This window comes from Syngnathoides biaculeatus, chromosome 16, assembly GCF_019802595.1.
Source record: "Syngnathoides biaculeatus isolate LvHL_M chromosome 16, ASM1980259v1, whole genome shotgun sequence".
Lineage (NCBI taxonomy): Eukaryota > Metazoa > Chordata > Actinopteri > Syngnathiformes > Syngnathidae > Syngnathoides > Syngnathoides biaculeatus.
The window spans coordinates 5,275,808-5,297,562 of NC_084655.1; the positions used below are offsets into that span (position 1 = coordinate 5,275,808).

A 21,755-nucleotide genomic window follows, 5' to 3' on the forward strand; every position below is an offset into this window, starting at 1 on the left:
CCATTCTGTTAATTTACCACTGCGGTTTGTGTTGCATGTGTCAGGAGTAACAGATCGTCACCAGCTACAGATAGTCCAGATACCCTATCGCCACTTCCTGATCCCGCTTTGCAGCTGGCTGTGGAGGCCAAAGAGCTGGTGCAGGGTGTTTGCAAGCTTCCTACTGACGACCAAGGTATCACAATATAGTGGTGACTTAACAGCCGAGAGGGAAGTTTGCTTATTTTGAGGAAGAGTTGATGCAGCAGCCAAAAAAGTTGAAATGTCACTAATGTCATTAATTTCAAGATAAGATCTCAGAATGTAAACTCGTTCATCAGTTTTGTAGTTCCAGGAAGAGCACTTCACGATGTACTTCAGGCTGAACAAGAGCTGTGAAAGTGTCCAGCAGAAACACCTCAGTATATCATTTTTCTATTGGCCCAAAATTCAGGAATGTGGGACACCACAATTATTATGCCTTCCTTCATTTCCCCTATTCCTTTACAAGTATGATAGTGTAAGGACATGGATAAATTTAGGCTCCGAGCAGCTTCAGCTGACTCCATGTTTCTATGTGCCCTGCAATTGGCTGATGACTAGTTGAGTGTATATGCTGCCTCTCTCCCAGAGTTAAGTGGGATAGGCTCTAGTTAACACTCATAATTCGGAAAATAAAAAGACATGTTCTCCATGCTCCTGCAACCTTTACATTCTTGTCTTCCTTTCCATATCTAAAATTAAACTTTTTTCCTTTTCTATTAACCTGTGACCAGTGACGGAGGAGGAAGTATCTCCAGATGTCAGCCCTCACTCCAAGTGTACCAAAACGATGACAGAAGAAATAGAACAAACCTACCCAGATGATGAAAACCACTCGGGTACAAAAGAGCCAACACCATCCGTCACACCATTTCAGAATAAGACTTAATTCAGATCCACAGCTCCTAGTGAAAGATTGAACACTTCAACACAGTTGCACCGATTAAACATTGACACACATTCCATAAACTGAATCCTGCCTCTTGTGCAGTGCTGTGCACGGTCGCTAAAGTGTGAATATAAAATATTCATACAAAGTCACCTTGGGGCCTCAATATTCAACAAATGCAGTAGAGTCCTTGATGTTACCTAACAATTGTACCTGTGTTCGGTCCCCAGAATGTCCACAAAGTATTAACAACACCCAGTCTGTTTGGAGGAGAACTTGGGTAAGACAATCAGTCGCATGGTCAGCTGTCCACAGTCCCATTCTGTTAATTTACCACTGCGGTTTGTGTTGCATGTGTCAGGAGTAACAGATCGTCACCAGCTACAGATAGTCCAGACACCCTATCGCCACTTCCTGATCCCGCTTTGCACTATTGAACACATTAATGCCAAAGCTTGCAAGTATGCATCCAATCAGGCATCCTCACTTTCCAGTGTGGCTTCTGCAGATGGACTCACTTAAGACGTGACATATTTCCCCTTCTATGGACCTTGACAGACATCTCAATGAGAACAGTTCTGCTGTTATTTTAACTTCAGTTGTGTCAGTTTGTGCAGACAAAATAGTTCTCCATGAACATTTTTTTACCCTTTCAATACGTGCACACACACAAAATCAAACTGCATGTAAAAGGACAATCTAATTCCACGAGTCTCTGTAAGAACTCCCCTCTATCTGCTTCTTCTGTCATAGATGTTATGAACTGCTAAGAAAAAGTAGTAAGTGATCCTCAGCCCTCCATTGCTTTACTTATTTCTCCTAATGTGAATTGAAGCAGAGCAGGATTTAGCATTGGAACACCACCAACGTGAACATTGTTCAGTCACTACGATTGCATGCTGTGAGGTGCACTCTTGTAATTCCTGTTGTATTCTCTTGTGTTGTTGGTAGTCAAGAGTCTAAACCACCACCCGTTATGGTTCTGTACATTTCTATGAACAATGCACTTACTGTATAAACATATTGTCACGTTCTGTCATTCAACCAGACAGAATGAGGTGTTGTGGCCTCATTCTTTCTGTTACAGTTTTTTTAATAAAGGAACAAATGATATCTGGACAGTATCATTATACAAATTCAAAGGAATAATTGAAGAGCTGAAACAGCATTGGGTTTCAGCCTGTCAGCCAAGGCCGTTGGCTTTGTTGTGTTTCTGTTATCCAATGTCTTTGGTTCTTTACAAGCAATGGATTTGTGATGTACTGGTGAAGAGAATACAGAGTTAAAAAACTATTACAAACAGTTTCTCCCTGCCACAAAATAATTGAAGACAATGTGAATCTTTATATCTCAACCAACAATGAAAAGGCTCACAAGAGACTTAACATACCTTGAACATGATCCATTGAACTGCTAAAACCACCTGGAGAGTTCAATGAAAACGTCAAACACTAACAATAATATAGATTTGGCTCTAATTTTAACACTTTCAATTCAGAATTTTTTTTGATTGTCCCGTTATCATGAAAGAAATCTGAAGAGCAAAAACCACAGTCCGGTGACTGTGATTATTTAACTCCCACGCCACACCATTTTCATGTTTCGGGTGAAGTTGCAGCAAAGGGAGTTTTCATGACATTATGAACTCAGTGTGCATCATTGCAAAGTCAGTGGACTAAGGGTGGTCCAGGCAAGTGTCACAATCCATAACATGGCACTAGCAATGTCTCTGGAAGGAGACAGGGGGTGAGCCAATATTTGGGTTTGAATCCAAGGAGCTGGGTGTCATTCCAATGATTCCGTCACCTTGGGTCATCTCCCCACTCAGGAAGTCATCGTCATCCTCTTTCAAGCCCTGACAAAACAGCATTTTTTCCCCTATTTGTTACCCTTCAGGAGCATCTTGTTCTCATTCTCTCGTCATCATACCTGATGGGCTGTTTTTGGAGTAAGAAGTTCTGAGTCTTCTGGCTCCTCCCACACTTGATAGAGGGGCTTGATGAGTTGACCAGATCTGCACATAAAATAATTGCTCCAGTCTAGGTGAACAAGGAAGTTGCAGAGGAACAGTTCATTTTTGTTCCTGGGATCTCACTTGAATTTTGAAATGTAAATCAGTTTTAAATGCTAAGATCAACACTTCATCAAAATGAGCAGGTTGTCTATAAATGTTCCACAGACTGAAATTGCCTCTATCGTTGTGATTGTCAAACTGATTTTTTTCTAAAAAATGTATTAAATCAAATACAGTAAGGCACATCTGTAGAGAGAGTGACTGTTGGTCTCTGTGTTTTCATTTGTGTGGGAATTTTGAAATTCAAGTTACAACTTAATTTGTGGAAAATTACAATTTTTAAGACATACTATAATGCAGATGTTTTCAAACGTTTTTGGGCATGTTCTTTTTTGGAGATTAATTTTCTGTGCTCCCATACTTGAGGACCTGTAGCTCAGTGGTTAGAGCACTGGTTTGGTAAACCAGGGGTTGTGGGTTCATATCTCACTGGGGTCTCCACTCCCTGAGAAGGGTTGCGTCAGGAAGGGCATCCGGTGTAAAAATTGTGCCAAACATATATATGCGTTCATCTGAGATGGTACGCTGTGGCGACCCCGAAAGGGACAAGCCGAAAGAAACACAAATACTTGAATTTTTTTCAGCTGGGGGCGGTTGCGCTGAAAATTATAAACTGGTGTAGTTTGAAAACCACTGCTATAAGGGATGTTTCTAATTGGTGAAAGCTACATCAACCAGGGGACCAACAATACTTGTATCTGTAATGAACTGTTGGATACAGTGCTTTCGGTTTCCGTGTGTACTATATGAAACCAGATGCAATTTATTTTTCATTTTTTAAATAATCGGTGCTGCATATGTATTCAGTCTGTGGAGAATCCACATTATTTGGTTTTTTTGCTGAAAAGGTTTGGGAATGCCTGAAACATACATGAAATAGAAAATAAAATACTGAGATGTGCAGATGTGGGTACCTTTTCAGTAGGTAGGGGTCATATGGAAAGAAGCTGTCCAAGGGGTTGGTGTTGGTGTTGACACTGTCACCTCCTGCACAGCTGCGCACCACAGGCAGCATGTGGCGGTTGTTCCTCTCTATGATGGTGTAGCAGAACACTACCTGATATTTCCTGAAACAATAAATCCACCAAGACTGAAAAAAATCTCTGCTCTGACACGCACAAGAAATTTGTCATGTTAGTTTGAGAGTGTTGTAAACTAGTGCTGTAAGATCTGACATGTGTGGTGAGCGGGATTCCAGCTACCTGGTGATGGCTGCAAACATATTTGTGACTGCTGGGAGACACACTTTTAGTGGGTTCATCTGACACATGACCACCCTCTCCAGATTTAAGCTTTGGAGGTACTCTAAACCTGACACACACAGACACACATTATCAAGACAGGCCCAGAGTGTGGGCAGCTTACAATTTTAAAGCATGCAAATATTGCATTGTGTTGATGGGTTTATGTGCTTGTACAGGGGAATTTTGAAGCAGAAGGAAAAATAACAACACCATGTTTTTCTCAAAGATAAAGATTTCAGCTACACTGTCACCATTGGTGGATTAATTGTACATAAAGTTATCTCATATTTGCTCTCTTGTTTTGCTTTTAATGCTTGATGAAAGGCTTTAGTGTCCAATTAATGTTGCATGTTTTTGGGATGTGGTAGGAAACCGGAGTGCCTGAAGAAAAACCCACGCAGGCACGGGGAGAACATGCAAACTACACACAAGCGGGGCCAGGATTGAACCCTGGACCTCAGAACGATGAAGCCAGCCAACGCTTTACTTCTGCTCGACCATGCCATCATTTATTGATCAATTATTGTACTGTTTGTGTCTATTCAATACAAGTGCAAGTGATGTTAAAGTCACGTAAACTCAAAAAACATTGTCTATTGGGCTTCGCAGGCATTGGTATTAACACTAGATAAGCCGGCCTCGTTGACTGTCGTGCCTAGGTGGCCACCATGTTGGGAAAGTTGTCATTACCATGAAAGCAAGAGCACACTACTCGTTGACATTTAGACAAAAAAAATAGTGTTTATGTGCCGTAGTATTTCAAGTATCTCAAGTCTGACATTGACACTGAAGCCAGCAGCTAAACCTGCAGCACAGATTATAAAAATAGAGACAATATGGCAAAAGTGGTTTAATTTTTGTGATTCCCATGGGCTACAAACCTCAGCAACCAAATATTTTCATGAGCCCATTCAGTCCCCTTATATGTTCCAGTGTGGTACTTTGCGACTCCAAAAAGAAACAATCAAAAGGCACACAGCCAAGTATGTCTTGATGCAAATAACAATCACTAATTAAGCTAGTTCTTCTACTTTTCCTTTCGGCTTGTCCCATTAGAGGTCGCCACAGCGTGTCATCTTTTTCCATCTAAGCCTATCTCATGCATCTTCTTCTCTAACACCCACCGCCTTCATATCTTCCCTCACAACATCTATCAACCTTCTCTTTGGTCTTCCTCTCGCTTATTTGCCTGGCAGCTCCATCCTCAGCACCCTTCTACCAATATACTCACTCTTGCCTCTGGACATGTCCAAACCATCGAAGTCTGCTCTCTCTAACCTTGTCTCCAAAGCATCCAACTTTGGCTGTACCTCTAATGAGCTCATTTCTAATCCTATCCAACCTGCTCACTCCAAGCAAGAACCTCAGCATCTTCATTTCGGCCACCTCCAATTCTGCTTCCTGTTGTTTCTTCAGTGCTTTCGCCAGACGCCGAAGCTCAGCTCGCGACCTCCGTCGGACGGCGAAGCTCGGCTCGCGACCTCCGTCGGACGGCGAAGCTCGGCTCGCGACCTCCGTCGGACGGCGAAGCTCGGCTCGCGACCTCCGTCGGACGGCGAAGCTCGGCTCGCGACCTCCGTCGGACGGCGAAGCTCGGCTCGCGACCTCCGTCGGACGCCGAAGCTCGGCTCGCGACCTCCGTCGGACGCCGAAGCACGGCTCGCGACCTCCGTCGGACGCCGAAGCACGGCTCGCGACCTCCGTTGGATGCCGGAGCTCAGCTCGCAGCCCGCTGCCAGAGCTTGCTCTCGTCAGACTCCTTGTCATTGCCGTCTGAAAAACCATCCGCGGCTGCCGGCCCGGAGCTCCGGGGGCCTTTGTTTCCGCACTTACGTCCCACGCGCAGGCCTCAGAGTGGTCCGGCGTCATTCTGCCCGAAGAATGATCCAAATATTCAACATTATTTAAAGCCACAGGTTCAAATCTGTATGGAAGTATTCCTACGACTTCCCGATTAACCCATACTGCTATTTCGTCATCAGATAAGGATAAATCCGAGAAATCAGCGCTGGCCGTAATGTAATCGAGCCTTACACGTCACATCCGCGCATGTAAATCATGTGACTCGCGAAAATGGCAGGCTCCTGAAAATTCATAATTAGCGATAAAAAAATATCAAAACACTATTAAATGAGAGTGGATTTAACGTCACATTGTCAAAATGGAGTACATATTACATGACCTATTGAATAGTCTATTTAAATAATTGAAAAAGTAATATAAAATACAAAAAATAGGTCACCATTTCATAGCCTCACGGAATCCGGTTAACAGCCCTGAAAATTAACAGCATCTAAGGATTCGTGGCAGATGTTGTAGCGTTTTTAGAGTACGGTTCTAACTCTAGCCTTTACATATGGCTATCCGGTCGCATCAGTTTACTGATTTCAATGCTATCGTCAACCTTATAAAAATGCCTAAAATATTAGTTTGTATTGTTGGCATCAGAGAAAGCTTCCTTCGCACAACATAATCTTAATCCAAGTGTTCCACTGATGTGCTGAGGGGTATATTAAGACGCTTTTATTCACCGTTGCTATTGGGCACAAGTACGACTTTCTGCGCGTTCTTCATCACTGAATATTGCCACTTCGTCATTGGTTTTACCACTTTCATCTTCGGGATCAGTAGCCATCCAAACTGGGAACCAAATTTATTTTATTTGAACAATTCTGTCAGAAACTAGAATGTCAATTCCAGTTTCCATTCGGTTCTCAATTCTCAATGCTCAACCCTAAAACCTACCCAGTTGAATGAATAAATGCACCTGACAGTTTTTTTCATAGCAAATACAATAATCATGATCAATAAGAGAGTGGGGAGATGTGCACCTGTCTTCATGTTGGCTGCCAGAATGGCTCCATGTCTGAAGATCAGCGTGTAAAAGACAGCCTGGCAGGCGGTGTAGAACGGTCCATGGAGGCTAATGTCACAGCAGGACTGCCTGCCTTTGCTGTCTTGGCTGTCAATATAGCGGTGGATGCACGAGATGAGCAGGTCCAGACACGCCCGGACTGTGCTGCAGGAGGGAAAGTACATGAGCAATTACAACAGTAACATGTCCTTGGAACAAGAGGAAATTGTTAACTTGAACTCTATCTGCATGACTGGTTAAAGCGTCTACCTCACAGTTCTGAGGAACGGGGTTCAAATGCGTGCCTTTTGCATGTTCTCCCCATGCCCGTGTGGGTTTTTTCCAGGCACTCCGGTTTCCTCCCACATCCAAAAAACATGCAACATTAATTGGACACTTGCCCCAACGTGTGATTGTGAGTGCGACTGTCTCTCTTTATGTGCCCTGCGATTGACTGGCAACCAATTCCCGGCATACCGTGCCACCTGCCCATAGATAGCTGGGATAGGCTCCAGCACTCCAGCAACCCTTGTGAAGATGAGCGGCTCAGAAAATGAAAGAGAACTGTGTTCACATTTTGAATGAACTCACACCACAGGGATGAACTTGGCTCTGGCAAGAAAGCTTCCAATGTACCCAGCAGCAGCCTGCCGGACGACGGCTGGTTGAGATGGATTCTGAAGAATTTTCCACAAGTGCTCGAGGAAAGCTTCAGCTAGGGCCTTAACAACACAATAATAAATGAACACATTACACCTACAACATACATATGGGGCTTTAAAAAAAACTCACAGACGTCATGCAAGCAACAATTTACTAAAACAGTTAAGTAGGTCAAAATGGAGGGCAAGAGATTGTGTCCATACTACAATCAACCAAAGACAAACAATTAGTGTTGTGCATATGAATTGAGTAGCAATTGGAACAGGGACTAACAGAATCCCTCAAAGTTGTAAATTTTGGCTTCCCACTTTCGATCCCAAAACCGCTAAAAAAGAACATGCTCAATGACATGCTTGTGTCAAACAAAAGTGTCTGACTTTGTTCAAATAAATGGCCAGCTATCACACTGCAGTGTAGTGTAATTTGACATAGTACTGTAAATATCTGAATCTTTATCTTTATTAAAAAAATGAAAAAAACTGTGGTTCGGGACAGGCAAAACTTCCAAGGTAAACAATGCGTAATGTGCGGCTGAGACTACGAGACAAATTTGGTCTTTCATGATTGTACGATGTCAGACTACTGCAATAAAACATTGTATTCTGAAACCACCACATCTCGTCTTTATGATCACTGGGCTTTATCTTGTCAACTCAGATGTGACCGGATACACTAGTTACCATAGCGATGACAAGGATCTGCTGCGTGGTCACCAGTGCTTGGGAGAGGTTGTTTGTTTAAGGCTTGATTAATGCATGTTCACATGCTTTTAATACAATACCACCGACAAGCATCCAACAAAACGTTATGCAGCCTAGCAAACTAGTATGAGCACTAACGGTTGTAAGCGAACATGCAGGCGTTGAGCCAGATCATGCTCAAATGTTTTATGTGTGGAGTAATTTAATTGCAATAGAAGTAATTTAATTACAGTAGGTTAGCACCCATTATTTCTGTCATGATATAATGTTGGTTAGACCTGACTGCTTAGAAGACCTGACTTGAAAAGAGGAGTGATTTCTAACACTTATAGACCCGAGAGAGATTTTAAAATTGAAAAATCCCATACCACACCAACAAACAAAAATGTCACAAAATGTATATATGTACGACCTTCCATCTAAGAGAAGACCATTCATTTGCTCCGTCTGTCAATATGGAATAAATCAGGCATGTCAAACTCAATTTGGCTCTGGGGCCGGATCCAGACTTTCTGTTCTCAAGTGGGCCGGATCAGTAAAAGAATGTCAACTTTAAATATTTAGCTTTGTTTTTCAGTGCTATGCTTTATCATTCAGCCATCATTTGTAGCCTACCCTACATTTTATAATCACGGATGACTAGTAATCTTTTCTAAGCACAATACATTTATTCACAAACAATGGGAAAAAAAAAATTTCATGTTTGGCCATTGACCGCCAAACATGAAAATAAACATGAACAATTGGCTTAATTTAACAGTTGAGTGAATGCAGGTTTACACCTGAACCAACTCACCACACTAAAACAAGTGGGAGCTATGAAAAATATTTTCGCCTTTTCATATTGTTTTGAAATAAATTTAAAAAATGAAATACAAAGAAAATACCGGTAAATAAAAACATAAAAATCTGTAGCAGTGCATGGGAAAGATTAGATTAGATTTACATCAGATCAAACTACTAGGAAGGGCCAACTGAAGCTGAGCATATACTGCACAATATTAATTGTCTTTTTGAAACCAGATTAATCTAATTTTTAATTATCTGTATTCATGAATGCAGGAGTCTGTTTCCGGTTCCCGAACTGGTGAAAACAAATTGAGTAGGCTCCGACCGGCACGACCATTCAATAACTAAATCCATCTGAAATTGGACCGATTGCTGTAATTATTCTGGACGTGGGACGCCCCTGGTGACGACTTCAGTGGACTATCATCATCATTTGTATAATCTTAGTACCCAAATTGGAGCCGTATTCGTTCGCATTGAAGCTGCTGGGCCTAGCCTAGCTCGGGAACATCAAGTGACGTATGTAATAAAATTTTTGCTGAGGAGATAAATATCAATCGTGAGTACTTACACGACCTGCAAAACCTAAGTTTCGTTTACAACGAGGACCGTGAGTACTTAGTAGGAAGTTGGGCAAGTGGTAACGTCAACTTAAAGTTGCTTATAGGCCAAGACCATCTTACCTTAGGTGGCTAACAATGAGTTGCGTTTGCGATCAAACCGTACTGTTTAAGAAACATCGAACATCAGTAACTTCATAACTTGTTTGACCTAAACAACGTGTACGAGGGACATGAGGACTGATAGGAAATTGAACAAGTCTAATGTTAGTACCCAAATACGAGCTGTATCGTTCACGTTGAAGCTGCTCGGCCAAAGTTAGTCTAGCGCGCTAACAACCTTACAGAATCCCTTACATCCACATATCCTTTGAATCGTCATATCAATTATATTTTCACACAGGTAGCATTTGTGTACCTTATGTGCTGACTGTGTTTATTTGACTTTTTTTTAACTTTAACACAGATTAGGTAGTATGTAAATTGTGTATTTTATGTCTTGACTTTGTACACTTGATTTATTTTATCTGACTTTAACTTTAACATAGACTAGTGTATGAATTGTGTTTCTTATGTGCAGACTTTTGTTTATTTGATTGTTTGTTTTGACAATCTGCAGCTCGAAGGGGGGCACAATTCCTGTGCATCCTGTAGGCCGGTCCCAAGCCCGGATAAATGCAGAGAGTTGCGGCAGGAAGGGCATCCGGCGTAAAACTGTGCTAAACATATATGAGCGTTCATCAAACGACTTCCATTACGGATAGGTCGTGGCCTGGGCTAACTACACCCGCCTCCGGCACCGTTAATCTACAAGGCGTAGGTAAAAGACAAAAAAGAGGTGGAAAGAAGTTTAGTCGGCAGAAGAAGAGGAATGCACAAACCCTCCAACTGTGTGTAGGGACTTTGAAATTTGGACCATGACAGGAAAAGCTCAGGCATTAGGTGACATGATGATTAGGAGAAAAGTTGATGAATTGTGCATCCAAGAGAGCAAGTGGAAAGGGAGTAAGGCTAGACGCTTAGGAGCAGGGTTTAAATTCTTTTACCATGGAGTAGATGGGAAGAGAAATTGAGTTATTTTAAAGCAAGAGTGTCTAAGAATGTCTTAGAGGTTTAAAGAGTATCAGGCTCAAATTGAGTGTTATTTATAATGTGATTAGCAGTTATGCCCCACAAGTAGGATGTGACCTTGAGTTGAAAAATAAATTTTGGAAGGAACTACATGAAGTAGTCGGGGGGGGGGGGTGATTGGGGCAGATTTCAATGAACATGTTGGCGAAGGAAACAGGGGCAATGAAGAAGTGATGGGGAAGTACAGCATTCAGCAAAGGAACTTTGAGGGTCAGATGGTGAACACTTATCTCCAGAAGAGACAGGAACATAGAGTGACCTACAAGAGCGGAGATAGGAGCACACAGGTGGACTACATTTTGTGCAGACGACGTAATCTGAGTGTGGTTACCGATTGTAAGGCAGTGCTAGGGAAAGTGTAGCTCGACAGCATAGGATAGTGGTGTGTAGGATGACTCTGGTAGTGTAGGTGGGTAGGGGTAGGAAGATTAAGAAGACAAAAGGTAGAGGAGAGAATCAGGTGGTGAAAGTTGCAGAAGGAAGAATGTTGTGTGGCTTTTGGGAAAGAGGTGAGACAGGCTCTAAATGGACAGGGAGAGCTCCCAGAAGACTGGAATACTATTGCCAAGGTACTCCAAGAGGCAGACAGGAGAGTACTTGGGGTGTCTTCTGGTTGGAAAGAGGAGGAGACTTGGTGGCGGAACCCCAAAATACATTAATACATACTGACTTTAAGATAGTGGTAGGGGAGAGTGTAGCTTAACAGCATAGGATGGTGGTGGGTAGGAAGATTAAGAAGATAAAGGTAGAGCAGAGAACCATGTGGTGGAAGCTGAGAAGAATGTTGTGCGGCCTTTCGGAAAGTGGTGTTGGTAGACTTTTACATTTGCTCAGTTTGTGGCTTTGAGCAAGCTTGGCTTTCTGATGAGTGACATTTTCACACCCAACTGGATACTGGCTTTTGGGAAAGAGGTGAGACAGGCTCTAAATGGACAGGAAGAGCTCCCAGAAGACTGGAATACTATTGCCAAGGTACTCCAAGAGGCAGACAGGAGAGTACTTGGGGTGTCTTCTGGTTGGAAAGAGGAGGCTTGGTGGTGGAACCCCAAAATACAGGAAATCATCCAAGAAAAGAGATGAGCGAAGAAGTGGGACATGGAGAGGACTGAGGAGAGGCGGAAAGAATACATTGAGATGCGACGTAGGGCAAAGGTAGAGGTGGCGAAGGCTAAACAAGACGCATATGACGACATGTACACCAGGTTGGATATGAAATAGGGAGAAAAGGATTTCTACAGGTTGGCCAGACAGAGGGAGGGAGATGGGAAGGATGTGCAGCAAGTAAAGGTGATTAAGGATAGCGATGAAAATATGCTGACTGGTGTCAGGAGTGTGCTAAGTAGATGGAAAGAGTACTTTGAGAAGTTAATGAATGAAGAGAATGGGAGAGAAGGTAGAGTTGAAGATGCAAGCGTGAATGACCAGGATGTGGCAATGATTAGTAAAGGGGAAGTTAGAAAGGCACTGAACAAAAAATAAAGAAATGGAAAGAAAGACAGTTGGTCCTGATGACATACCAGTGGAGATTGGGAAGCAATTTGGAGACGGGACTGAGGAGTTTTTGACCAACTTATTCAATAGAATACTAGCAGAAAAGAAGATGCCAAAAGAATGGCGGTAACATGTGCTAGTCCCCATTTTTAAGAACAAAGACGATGTTCAGACCTGTCGAAACTATAGAGGAATAAAAATGATGAGCCCCACAATCAAGTTATGGGAAAGAGTATTGGAGGCTAGACTCAGGAGAGAAGTAAGTATCTGCGAGCAACAGTATTGTTTCATGCATAGAAAAAGAACCAGAGAAGCATTATTTTCCTTGAGGATGCTTGTCGAAAAGTACAGAAGGAGAAGCTACATTGTGTCTTTGTAGACCTAGAGAAAGCCTATGACAGAGTACCAAGACAGGAACTGCGGTACTGCATGCGCAAATCTGGTGTGGCAGAGAAATATGTTAGAATAGTACGGGACATGTATGAGGGCAGCAGTGGTGAGGTGTGCCGTAGGCATAAGAAAAGAATTTAAGGTGAAGGTGGGACTGCATCACGGATCAGTTTTGCGCCCCTTCCTGTTCGGTATGGTAATGGATAGGCTGACAGATGAGGTTAGACTGGAATCCCCTTGGACTATGATGAGAGCAAGGGTGGATGACTTTAAATACTTGGGGTCAACAATACAGAGCAATGAAAAGTGTGGTAAAGAAGCGAAAAAATGGGTCCAAGCAGGATGGAACAGTTGGCAGAAGGTGTCTGGTGTTCAATGCGACAGAAGAATCTCCACTAGGATGAAGGGCAAAGTTTATAAAACAGTCGTGAGGCCGGCCATGATGTACGGATTAGAGACGGTGGCACTGAAGAAACAACAGAAAGCAGAACTGGAGGTAGGAGAAATGAAGATCCTTAGGTTCTTGCTTGTGTGAACATGTTGGATAGGATTAGAAATGAGCTCATTACAGGGACAGCCAAAGTTGGATGTTTTGGAGACAAGGTTAGAGAGAGCACACTTCAATGGTTTGGACAGGTGAGACTCTTGGTAGAAGGGTGCTGAGGATGGAGCTGGCAAAAGAGCGAGAGGAAGACCAAAGAAAAGGTTGATGGATGTTGTGAGGGAGGGCATGAGGACAGTGGGTGTTAGAGAAGAAGATGCACGAGATAGAGTTAGATGGAAAAAGATGACACGCTGCGGCGACCCCTAACGGAACAAGCCGAAAGGAAAAGAACATTCATGAGTGCAAACAAATTTCGTGTCAACACACTTTTTTTCCTCTCTCTCTCACTGCATTCCTGCAGTCTACTTACTGCTGCTGGATCCTGAAACTTGGCATCTTTTTGCCTTCACAAGTGCATTGATATTGGGTGTGAAATCCTGATTAGCAGCACATTTCACAATGTCATTCAAGTATTTATTTGTTAACCTTGAGCGCTGCTTTGGTTTTATTATTGTTCACAAAGATAAGTCGTCCCAAACATGGATAGAACCTCTGCAGCCATTGCTGTTAATTTGCGGTAACTTAGCATGAGATATTGATAAAATGTATCCAATCCCACAGACCCAAATTTATTCTTCATAGCGGAATCGCCCTGCAAGTCAGTAAGCTTGAGTTGAGTGCCAGTTGGCCTATCAGAAGGCTTCACTGTAAAGGGTGAGCAAAAAAAGCCAAATTTGTTCTCAAGTTCACTGAATACCTGAAACCTCTGCTCAAACTCTCGCAACAAATCTGTTATGTCGTCTTTATATTTATCAAAATCATTATTGGAACGGTCGGGGGCCTTCGTACGCACAGTTGTGAGACAAGAGAAATGTGCTGTGTCACCGTTGGATAATTGCAACTCCCACAGTGAGAGTTTCATCTTGAACGCTGTCATAATATTGAGTGACAACTCTGTTACGGGCCTGCAATGTAGTGTGGTGCCGAACACTGCAACTTGCTGATTACATACCAAGCACACTGGTTTTGTATTTCTGCGAATAAATACTTCTCAGTCCATTTTTCCTGGAAAACTCTGCACTCCGTGTCCACTTTTTTTTTTGACAGTTCCATTTTGGGAAGGTTGTGTTGACTGATAACTTCTTGAGGAGTGGTGAATGGTGACGCAAGATTGCCAGTTAATTTTTACATGAACATCAACACATTGCGAATGTTTATTTCCTGTGACTAACTCTGCCAGACGTGTGCGCTTTTACACACTTAATGCCCTCTCGCGGCCGTAGGGAGCATTTGTTTTATTATTATTATTTAATTATCGGAGGTCACAGCGACATTAAAACCAATCTACATTCACGAATAACTGATGGAAGTCTCAACGGGTGCATGAAGTTTAATATAATGACCTATCGAACAGACGACAAAGCCATCAGCAAAGAAGTCACATTAATGGTAAGAAGTACTTTTGTCATCATTAGTTAGCAACACCATAATGTTAATTAAAAGAATTCAGAGACTTATTGTACTCTTAAAGTGTTGGTCATACATAAAATGGATGGATGGATGGATGGATGGATGGATGGATGGATGGATAAACCAGGCTCAATAGGGAGAAGTGTGTGGGCTTTTTAAATCAGACGACATGGAGACAATGAAAGCAAAAAATAACTTACTAGAAGCACAAATCAAGGGGTTGAGAGTAAATTGTCACATAATTTGTCAACATTTTATTGTATGCTGGAAGTTGAGAAGGAGACTCACCAGCCTGAAGCTGCAGAGGTAAAAGATCATGTACTGGATGTGACACAAAGCATGTGTGGGCAAGATGAGCTTGTCAAACACACTCAACAGGTCCCTGTACAGTTCCTTTGTTTTGTCTGTATGAAGAGTACCTGGAAGGATGGACAAGAGGATTTTTAATACTTGTATTAAAAATAATAATAATAACAATAATAATAATAATTGTATTCTAATCACTCCTATTGATAAAATAAAACAGTGAGGTAATCACTACCGTCAACGTAGCAGACATCCTTGATGTACGCCAACAACACAGTCATGAGCGAATCAAGCCTCTCTGCCACTGGGTGGGCCATGACCTCCAAACTGCAGGGCTGACCTGTCGGCAGGTCCTCATCCTTACATAAATGGATGCACACAAAAATAAAAGGGACTAAAAAAACCCTCTACTAAAATAGACGTTGCTAAGGCTGGATTTACATTGCTGGTCCAAGTGCCCTGTGTATGTGAGGATGGATTAGCAGGGGTGCTGGGAGGATTAAAAAAAAATCAAATTTCAATTTACTAAATCTTTGTCCCTCTGTTATCAACGAAAAGTTACAGGAAAATTAAAATGTTCCACCGTTAGATGGCAGAACTTACACTAAAGCTGTATACCCACCTCTTACCATTCCTGAAACAGAAGGAGGAACTGGTTGTGTTGCGCATTTATATCATGCGTTCCACGTCATTCACCACAATGGAAAGATCACCATGCAAAGTTTTGAAACCACATTATAGGCGTAGCTGCCAGATGACCTTAAAAGCATCACTTCTGCTTGTTCTACTAGTAGAAAATGAACCTAATAATTGAAACAGGTAGTTTTAAAAATTGTTCCCACATTTCTCTTGCAAGAGTACTTAAAACTTTAGCAGAATTTACAGGTCAAATCAAGGTTTTGGCAAAAGTATTCATATACTTTTACAGAAGAATGTGATTTACAAAAAATTTGAAGGTTTCTTCCTTCAAGCTACTTTAGATTATGCTACAGTGCAGTACAGTATAAACAGATACAGTACACACCACACAATGGCATGACTATTTGCCTTCCTTTACATTAAATTATGTCAAATCATATCTTAAATGGAGTCAGTTGTAGGATATTCCATCATAAACTGGTGAATATGCACAGGATCTGTATCACACAGTCTATCAAGGTGTGTATTTTATATTCTCTATGCAATGGTACAATACAGTCCCGTTACAAGACGCCACCGCATCGAAACCTTTTGCATGTAAGCCTACCTCCTGTAATCTCCTCTCGAACACCAACTTCCCTCATGTCTTCCCTTACAATATCCATCAACCTTCTCTTTAGACTTTCTCTGGCTCCCTTTCCTGTCAACTTCATCTTAATCACTTCTGAAAATTTCTCTTTCTCTCTCTCTCTCTCTTTCTCTTTCTATCTATCCAACCTGCTCAGTCCTAGAGAGAGCCTCTACATCTTCATTTCTGCCACCTCAAGCTCTGCTTCCTGTTGTCTCTTCATTGCCACTGTCTCAAACCCGTACATCATGGCCGGCCTCAACACAGTTTTATAAACTTTGCCCTGCATCCTAGCAAAGACGATTCAGTCACACAACACACTTAACACCATTTTCAACCTGTTCCACCTGCTCCATGCTTTCACTGCAGACCACAGTGTCACAGATTCCAGTCCAACATCATCTGTCAGTCTATCCATGACCACTGTAAACAGGAAGGGGCTAAGGGTCTACGATGGGGGAGAAAACAGATTTTGTACCATATCAAAAAGTGCATCTTCAGTTGAGCTGCCTGCCCGCTGGCTACGTAGCACATTCTCTTCAGCCTCTTCAATGTCTGCACGGGACGCATTCACCTAAAACAGGTGACAATAACAAGTAGTGGGTTACATTTCATGTACAACTATGACATCATTGTGCATTAACATTCTGAAGACTCATTGGGTATTCAATCAGCTAATGACCTCTAATAATGGGCTGTAAAAAAAGTTGTATTTTTAAAAAGGCAATGTTCTCTTTTGAGTCACACTGTCACCAAAACAGATTTATGCCAAGATTTTAATTTTTACTACGTGAATAAAGAGAACACTGATCTAAATAAAAGGTAGTGAGTTGAAGGTTCTGAAACATTATAGCACTAGTGCAAATTATTTTATCAGCCCAAATAGTGTAGTAGCCCGTGTCACATAATGTCCATCCATCCCTTTTCTTCACAGTTTATCCTCACAAGGGTCACGGGAGTGCTGGAGCCTATCCCGGCTGTCCACTGGCAGGGTAAACCCTAAACTGGTTGCCAGCCAATCGCAGGGCACATCGAGACAAACAGCCACACTCACAATCACAACTGTGGGCAATTTAGTGTCTCCAATTAATGTTATGTGTTTTTGGGATGTGTGTGTGTGGGGGGGGGGGGGGGGGGTACCAGAGTGCCTGGACAAAACCCATGCAGGCACGGGGAGAACATGCAAACTCCACATAGGCAGGTCCAGGATTTGAACCCTGTGCAGCAAGCCTGTGCAGCAAGACTTGAAAAGGTACTCCCGTAGATAATTCACTCTGATCAGACAGGCTCCATTAAAGGTAGAAATTCCACAAATAATGTCAGACATTTGCTAAATTTAACAAGCATGTCACAGCAATTATTGCAACAGCAGGTATCTCCCACGCACCAAGTCCGCGCTGATACAGATACAGTCATAGGTTTTGCTCGACAGGCAGAATTTTTATGACAGAGTTAAAAGCCTACTCTCATTAAGGAGCCACAGAACTGCAGTTTAGTCTGGGTGTCTACAACTCTGACACCGACTCTTTCAACGTGCCCACACTGCATGCACCACGGACATCAAAGGAGGAAGCAGAAGCACACAACTGAGGCATGCCAACTCCAAACTGGTCCATAGTGCCAAGGAGGTTGGGGAACACTCCTATAATCTATATCATCTTAACATAGCAAAATGTGCAAAAAGTGAAGGGTTGGGAATACTTTATGTATGTATGTCTTAGTTTTATGTAATAGTTCTGTCCAATTAGCGGTTTGCTGCACTGATGGATTCATAGAAGTGAAACGCCTTCAATTTTTGGATTGCAAAACCGCAATGGGCTCTTAAGGGGCCTGAAGATCACAAATTGCAGGTAGGAAGAGACATTTTAAGAGACCGGCATTAAAAAAAATATGAAATTGAAATAACATTTACACTGAATGTAAATGTAATTAATAGGAGCCCTGTGCATTTTGTTGTCTTGAACAGTCCCATCTTGTGCTCCATAGTGTTGTAAGATGGAACATCGTAACCAGCCTTCAAAAAATTACGCATTTCTCTGTTTCCGTTTCAGCGTTTTGATTTCACTTATGTTTTGTTTTTTGAGGATAATACTACCGGTATCATTTTAGATTAAACGTTTCCACACACTTGTAGTGTAGTAAGACTGTATGCCATACCACGACAACTGAGCAACACAAATGCAGCAAACGTCGCATGGTTACACTCAGCAGTAACATTTGCACCTTATAGGTTACATCAGGTCTCCTTAACACTTCTTTTTCTTTCGGCTTGTACCGTGAGGGGTCACCACAGTGTGTCATCTTTTTCTATCTAAGACTATCTCGTGCATCCTCCTCTCTAACACCCACTGTCCTCATGTCCTCCCTCACAACATCCATCCACCCTTTCTTTGGTCTTCCTCTAGCTCTTTTCCCTGGCAGCTCCATCCTCAGGACCGTTCTACCCATATACTAACTCTCTCGCCTCTGAACATATCCAGACCATCAAAGTCTGCTCTCTCAAACCTTGTCTCCAAAACATCCAACATTGGTTGTCCCTCTAATGAGCTCATTTGTAATCCTATGCAACCTGTTCACACCAAGCGAGAACCTCAGCATCTTCATTTCTGCTACATCAAGTTCTGCTTCTTCTTGCTTCTTCAGAGCCACCGTCTCTAATCCGTACATGATGGTCGGCCTCACCACTGTTTTATAAACGTTTCCCTTCATCCAGGCGGATACTCTTCTGTCACACAGAACACCAGACACCTTCCGCCAACTATTCCACCCCGCTTGGACACGTTTTTTTACTTCCTCACCACACTCTCCATTGCTCTGTATTGTTGACCCCAAGTATTTGAAGTCGTCCACCTTCGCTATCTCTTCTCCCTGGAGGTTCACGCTTCCTCATCCGCCCCTCTCGTTCACAAACATAAGGTCTCCTTAACACTGAACGCTGAATTTAGACGGTGAATTTCAGACAGTTAATTGTAGCCAATTGAAATACAGACAGTGAATTGTAACCAGCTGAATCTCAGGAGACTTAAAATATTGCATTTGAATTTTGAAGGTTGAATTTGTCAACATTGAAAAGTTAAACTGAAATACAGCTATTGAAAATGTGATCACTTTGAAATAACAATGTGAATTGTACAACATAAAATTTTCGGTTGGCATTTTCAAATACTGGTGGCACATATTTACTTCCATACACCTGCTTCTCAGACAAGGTATTTCAAAAAGAAAAATCAGCAATAGCAATTTGACTCGTTTGACAAGTCATATTGCAGTCCTCAATTCACATAGTACTCATCCCAAAATATAAATGAGCTGTAATTTTTGCCCATTTGGCAGAGGCAATCCTTGCTGTGCTTGGGTCATACATCAGCTTCCATATTTCAGTCCAAAGACCATATTGTTCAACGCATTGCTTAGTGGGCGGCGGGCTTTCGTGTTTCTCTGACTATTTCATTTACTGAAACTTCAAACTCATGACATTCGAGCAGTTTCATGTAGTGACTTGAGGCAGTCTGCTTCTGTTCAAGATAAGTTGACCAAACCAAATTGAGGCGGGTAGTTGGGGCAAACTAGACAGATAGAGTGTAGTGGTAAAGGGGCTTTATACCAACAGAAAATAAACACTTAAGAACCACTTACATCCAGTTTAAGCATCTGTCCAATGATGATCTCCAGTACATCTCGTCGAATTGTTGGTATGTAAACGGTGACTCTCAGAAGGTTGTGAACATAACACTCCTGCAGAAAACCAAAATTTCCCAAATGGTCTTCAGCTTTGGAACTGAATGTAAGATGTTTGAGCTATGCTAGTGTCATTACTACTGTTGAGTATATTAACAATTGAAATAAGAATAGATTATGTGTCATATATTTCACAGTTTCTTACCAGGGTTCTGGAAGACTTTTGAACAAATGGAAAGCTATCTTGCAAAATGGGCACCAGAAAGTGACTTGTGCTGAAATAAGGAATAGTAGAACATTAGGCACTAAACAAACCACAATTGCTTTAAGCTTTCCAAATGACACGAGCTAAAAGACTGAGTAAATATTGCATAATGAAACACAGAGGCAAAAAAACCAAATGACTTACGATGGGACATATCTGGTGATGAGCTGCAAGGCATCATGGCACTGGTTGAAATTTCTGGGGAGATCTGAACAATTGATAGTACAAGCAGAGAATTAAGAATTAAAAAAAAGCTTAAGGTATGGAACATTATTTCCTCCTACTATAAAATTTCTATGGTCACAAAAACTTCAATAGTCTCTCTGGCACATGTGCATCTCAGAAAGAGCTTTATTGGCCAAGTATGTGAACAAAACTCAAGGAATTTGTCTCTGGTAGTTGGTGTCTATGTTTTGCAAGTATGCTTCCTTGTGTATGTGCGTATCGTTCATATATAGAGCTCGTACACCTACGTCATAAAATCACGTGACATCACCTTATTGCCGGTCAAACAAAGCATTGTTGCAAGTTAAATCCATTGAGTCGAAACGAAAATATGTCTTATAGCACGACACCCAGCGGTTTGTCCATTAAACATTGAGAAGGTGATAATAAACGAAGGTGCATGGAAAAATGAGAGACACTTGGCATAAACGGTCCAAATTTAAAGCCGAAGTTGATGTTTTCATCGATAATAAATTTGATTTAATTTGTTTCCGCTCGTCTTGGACAATTGGATATCCACATATATCTGATGAGTAACTCGTCGACATTTAAACAAGAGTTTGACAGCGTAAAAAACTCTAGACACATACAAATACTTTGTTACTGGATCTGTTCTCAATCAAGAATAAATCCCACACAGTGAGGGACGACTGATTTTTTTCAATACAAATACCAACATTTAAATAAATGACACTTGGTTTTACACTAACTCGCATTCATTAACTATGATTGGAAAAAATATTTTGGACAGGGAGTCATCTCCTCCGTACACAGAAGCATATTGCGCCAACAAGTTAACCGGAGGGAGTCAATTTGGCATTATAAATACTTCTTGATAATTTAAGATTGAGAAGAATAATTCCTACCTTAAATGAAATGATGGCTACACAGGCGTGTGTATTTCGTTGAGCACCATCCATCTCGTATAATTGCTGAAATCCATCGATTATTTCTCGTCTTTTCAGCTGGTATTTCATAGAATGATCTCTTTGAAGAAATGTCTCGTCTATTGTGACAGCCAACAGCACAATATGTCTCGGGCATTGGGAAAAATCTGTTCCGGATCAGCGACTCCTGAGCAGCTTTGTTTGACCGGCAACCCATCGATCATTTCTGGTCTTTTCAGCTAGTATAATATAGAATGATATCCTTGAAGAACTGTGTCATCTATTGTGACAACCAACAGCACAAGA

At 41.8% G+C, this 21,755-nt stretch overlaps 2 protein-coding genes across 7 annotated transcripts in view; one reads left to right on the forward strand and one right to left on the reverse strand.

The window, feature by feature from the left end:
* Window positions 1-2,094, forward strand: part of si:dkeyp-72e1.9 (syntaxin-binding protein 4) — an 84,435-nt gene extending 82,341 nt beyond the window's left edge. For 4 of the 5 annotated variants that reach the window (XM_061846367.1, XM_061846371.1, XM_061846366.1 and 1 more), the window contains exons 20-22: window positions 45-175; window positions 756-860; window positions 1,141-2,094. In XM_061846367.1, coding sequence (XP_061702351.1) covers window positions 45-175; window positions 756-860; window positions 1,141-1,277 — 373 coding nt within the window. In that variant the 3' untranslated portion in view covers window positions 1,278-2,094. The remainder of the gene's footprint in view (window positions 1-44; window positions 176-755; window positions 861-1,140) is intronic. The other variant, XM_061846370.1, reaches the window with a different exon arrangement.
* A 140-nt stretch (window positions 2,095-2,234) lies between these two features.
* rrn3 (RRN3 homolog, RNA polymerase I transcription factor) overlaps window positions 2,235-21,755 on the reverse strand; it is a 44,150-nt gene continuing 24,629 nt past the window's right edge. The window contains exons 6-17 of one of the 2 annotated variants that reach the window (XM_061846372.1): window positions 20,482-20,545; window positions 20,278-20,347; window positions 20,031-20,129; window positions 16,873-16,968; window positions 15,363-15,486; window positions 15,110-15,240; window positions 7,674-7,804; window positions 7,060-7,247; window positions 4,187-4,295; window positions 3,899-4,051; window positions 2,840-2,924; window positions 2,235-2,765 (exon numbers count right to left, since the gene is read on the reverse strand). In XM_061846372.1, the coding sequence (XP_061702356.1) occupies window positions 2,628-2,765; window positions 2,840-2,924; window positions 3,899-4,051; window positions 4,187-4,295; window positions 7,060-7,247; window positions 7,674-7,804; window positions 15,110-15,240; window positions 15,363-15,486; window positions 16,873-16,968; window positions 20,031-20,129; window positions 20,278-20,347; window positions 20,482-20,545 (1,388 nt within the window). In that variant the 3' untranslated portion in view covers window positions 2,235-2,627. Of the gene's footprint in view, window positions 2,766-2,839; window positions 2,950-3,898; window positions 4,052-4,186; window positions 4,296-7,059; window positions 7,248-7,673; window positions 7,805-15,109; window positions 15,241-15,362; window positions 15,487-16,872; window positions 16,969-20,030; window positions 20,130-20,277; window positions 20,348-20,481; window positions 20,546-21,755 lie in introns of both variants that reach the window. The other variant, XM_061846373.1, reaches the window with a different exon arrangement.